The sequence below is a fragment of the Perkinsus marinus genome (genome assembly GCF_000006405.1).
Source record: "Perkinsus marinus ATCC 50983 genomic scaffold scf_1104296946240, whole genome shotgun sequence".
NCBI lineage: Eukaryota > Perkinsozoa > Perkinsida > Perkinsidae > Perkinsus > Perkinsus marinus.
In genome coordinates, this window is record NW_003210941.1 from 1 (window position 1) to 2,032 (window position 2,032).

The 2,032-nt window shown below is 44.9% G+C and overlaps 2 protein-coding genes across 2 annotated transcripts; one reads left to right on the plus strand and one right to left on the minus strand.

The window, feature by feature from the left end:
* Positions 1-8: 8 nt before the first annotated feature.
* Pmar_PMAR018713 (40S ribosomal protein S27-2, putative) lies at positions 9-292 on the plus strand (the record flags this gene model as incomplete). Its single annotated transcript, XM_002779651.1, has 2 exons — positions 9-52; positions 184-292. 2 exons carry the CDS (start codon positions 9-11, stop codon positions 290-292), a joined length of 153 nt encoding a protein of 50 aa, XP_002779697.1.
* Positions 293-851: 559 nt separating this feature from the next.
* Positions 852-1,872, minus strand: Pmar_PMAR018714 (Cytidylate kinase, putative). Its single transcript, XM_002779652.1, has 6 exons — positions 1,702-1,872; positions 1,501-1,655; positions 1,296-1,454; positions 1,152-1,238; positions 1,010-1,104; positions 852-966 (listed from the first exon to the last, which is right to left on the minus strand). The coding sequence occupies exons 1-6, from the start codon at positions 1,839-1,841 to the stop codon at positions 868-870; spliced, it is 735 nt and encodes a 244-aa protein (XP_002779698.1). The 5' UTR covers positions 1,842-1,872; the 3' UTR covers positions 852-867.
* Positions 1,873-2,032: the final 160 nt, after the last annotated feature.

Sequence of the window (2,032 nt, forward strand, 5' to 3'; positions counted from 1 at the left end):
CTTCATGGATGTCAAGTGCCCTTGGTTGCTCCCAGATCACTACCGTCTTCTCGTAATATCAACAACTGGAATGGTTTCATCCTCTTCTTAATCTTTTTCATATGACCATTCCTTGATGTCATTTCGTTATGTTGTCATTTCGTCATTCCTTGTTTGTCCATGCACACATCATCTCATGTTCAGGCACGCTCAGACTGTCGTCCTTTGCGGTAACTGCAACGTGATGCTCTGCCAGCCCACTGGTGGTCGCGCTCGTCTCACTGAGGGTACTTCTTATCGTAGGAAGGATTAAGTAGTCAAGTTGCAATAACTTCTTATACGCTCATTGGTATATTTACGTGTTGATGATCTCTAGCTACTACCTGTGGAGGAAGGTGTTTGTCTGCTGCCAAGTTTCGGTGACTGCAGTTTGCTTACACTCTGACCGGTAGTCGGCGATCCTGTACACATAACGGCGGCTTCCAGGATTGACTTATTGTTGTTGCGTTAATTGGAATGTGTTTATGATGCTATTGATGGGGTAGCCAAGTGGGAGATCATTCTTTTGAATGAAAGTATCATATGTTTTCTGTTGTGAGGCGGGGATATTTATTTATCGGAGGAGAAAGTCAAGTTGATGGTGCTCTTACGCTTTAAGGCGATAAGTTTTCTGATCAGCCTATGGTTATCATCCACCCTGAAACGACTCTTTTGCACAAGGGAAGAACTGTCGTACTGAACATCAACCGCAATTGAAAGATCGTCAAGTCATTGGATTCGAGTTTGCTATCTCATATCGAGTTATTGATAGTCATTCATCCCAGAACAGTTTATATAATCAACACGACACTACCGAGTGAAATATCTTAAATTTTATGCTGAATATGATTACGGAATTCTTCTAGTCCGAGGACGTCTCTTGTAGACCAATTTGGTAATCTCGTCAACAGTCTTGTCGACACTCCAACCAGTGGAGTCCATAACAACCTATTATCACGAGTCAATTATCTACTATGAATACCAATCTTACCGCTCCATCAGCAACTTTAAGGGGATCCGTCTTCCGATAGAAATCGGCCCGATCCCTGGCTCTAACATCAGCCAAGGTACGGGCGAAATCGCCACCTATATGATATCATACTGTCTTATAGAGAGGACTAATCTGGTGTAACCTATTTGTCTCTGTCGACGCCGAGCTCTCTCCTCAGCAGATGCATCCAAATAGATCTTAACCTCAGCATCAGGGAATACTATCGATCCTAACATACATATCAGTATCACTCTCAGGAACGCGCTCCGACCGCCACTCATAGCACCTGTATCCCTTCCCTCAATAACAACACCCTCCTTGTTATTATAGGCTCTACTCCTCAAGGAGTCTACAACAGCAGCTTTGACTTGCGGAATCTGGGCTATCTTTGCAGTGAGTAATGATATCGGGGGTGTACGAATGGCATCGGTTATATCCCGATTACCTGTAAACTAGATGGGGCTCCTTAACAAACGTACCCCACCTAGTACCAACAAACACTCTCTTATCACGAGTGAAGATGACTTGCTCCAACAAGGCCCGAAACGCTTCATAAGCCAATGATTCAATACCACCCTTGATATCACCTTCGTTCACGAATAGAGCGATGCTGCGATAGAGAGCTCCACTATCAAGCTTAGTGAACCTAACGATGGGAGTCCGCTTCCGCCGGTATAGTAGCCGTGAATTACCCGCTCAGGCTGTCAGCGAGCATCTCGGCAACCACACTCTTTCCACTACCTGCCGGGCCATCTATGGTGATTGTAAAGGCCTTCTTCTTCGGGATGAATCTCTTCCTCAAAGATAGACCAACAAGCACAGCACCAGTCATGAGAGGTGCTAGTAGCAACGATGGACTGATATGCAGAGGGTATATGGGATGATTATTAGATAACGATGCTGCACCTCGTAATGTACCTTTGGACCCACATATTTATAGGATATGTAGGGGGCTCGTCCAACCTGTGCCTTGTAGGGAGGGATGTTCCTTCGTCATTACTACTTCTTGAGATTTGTGTGGTA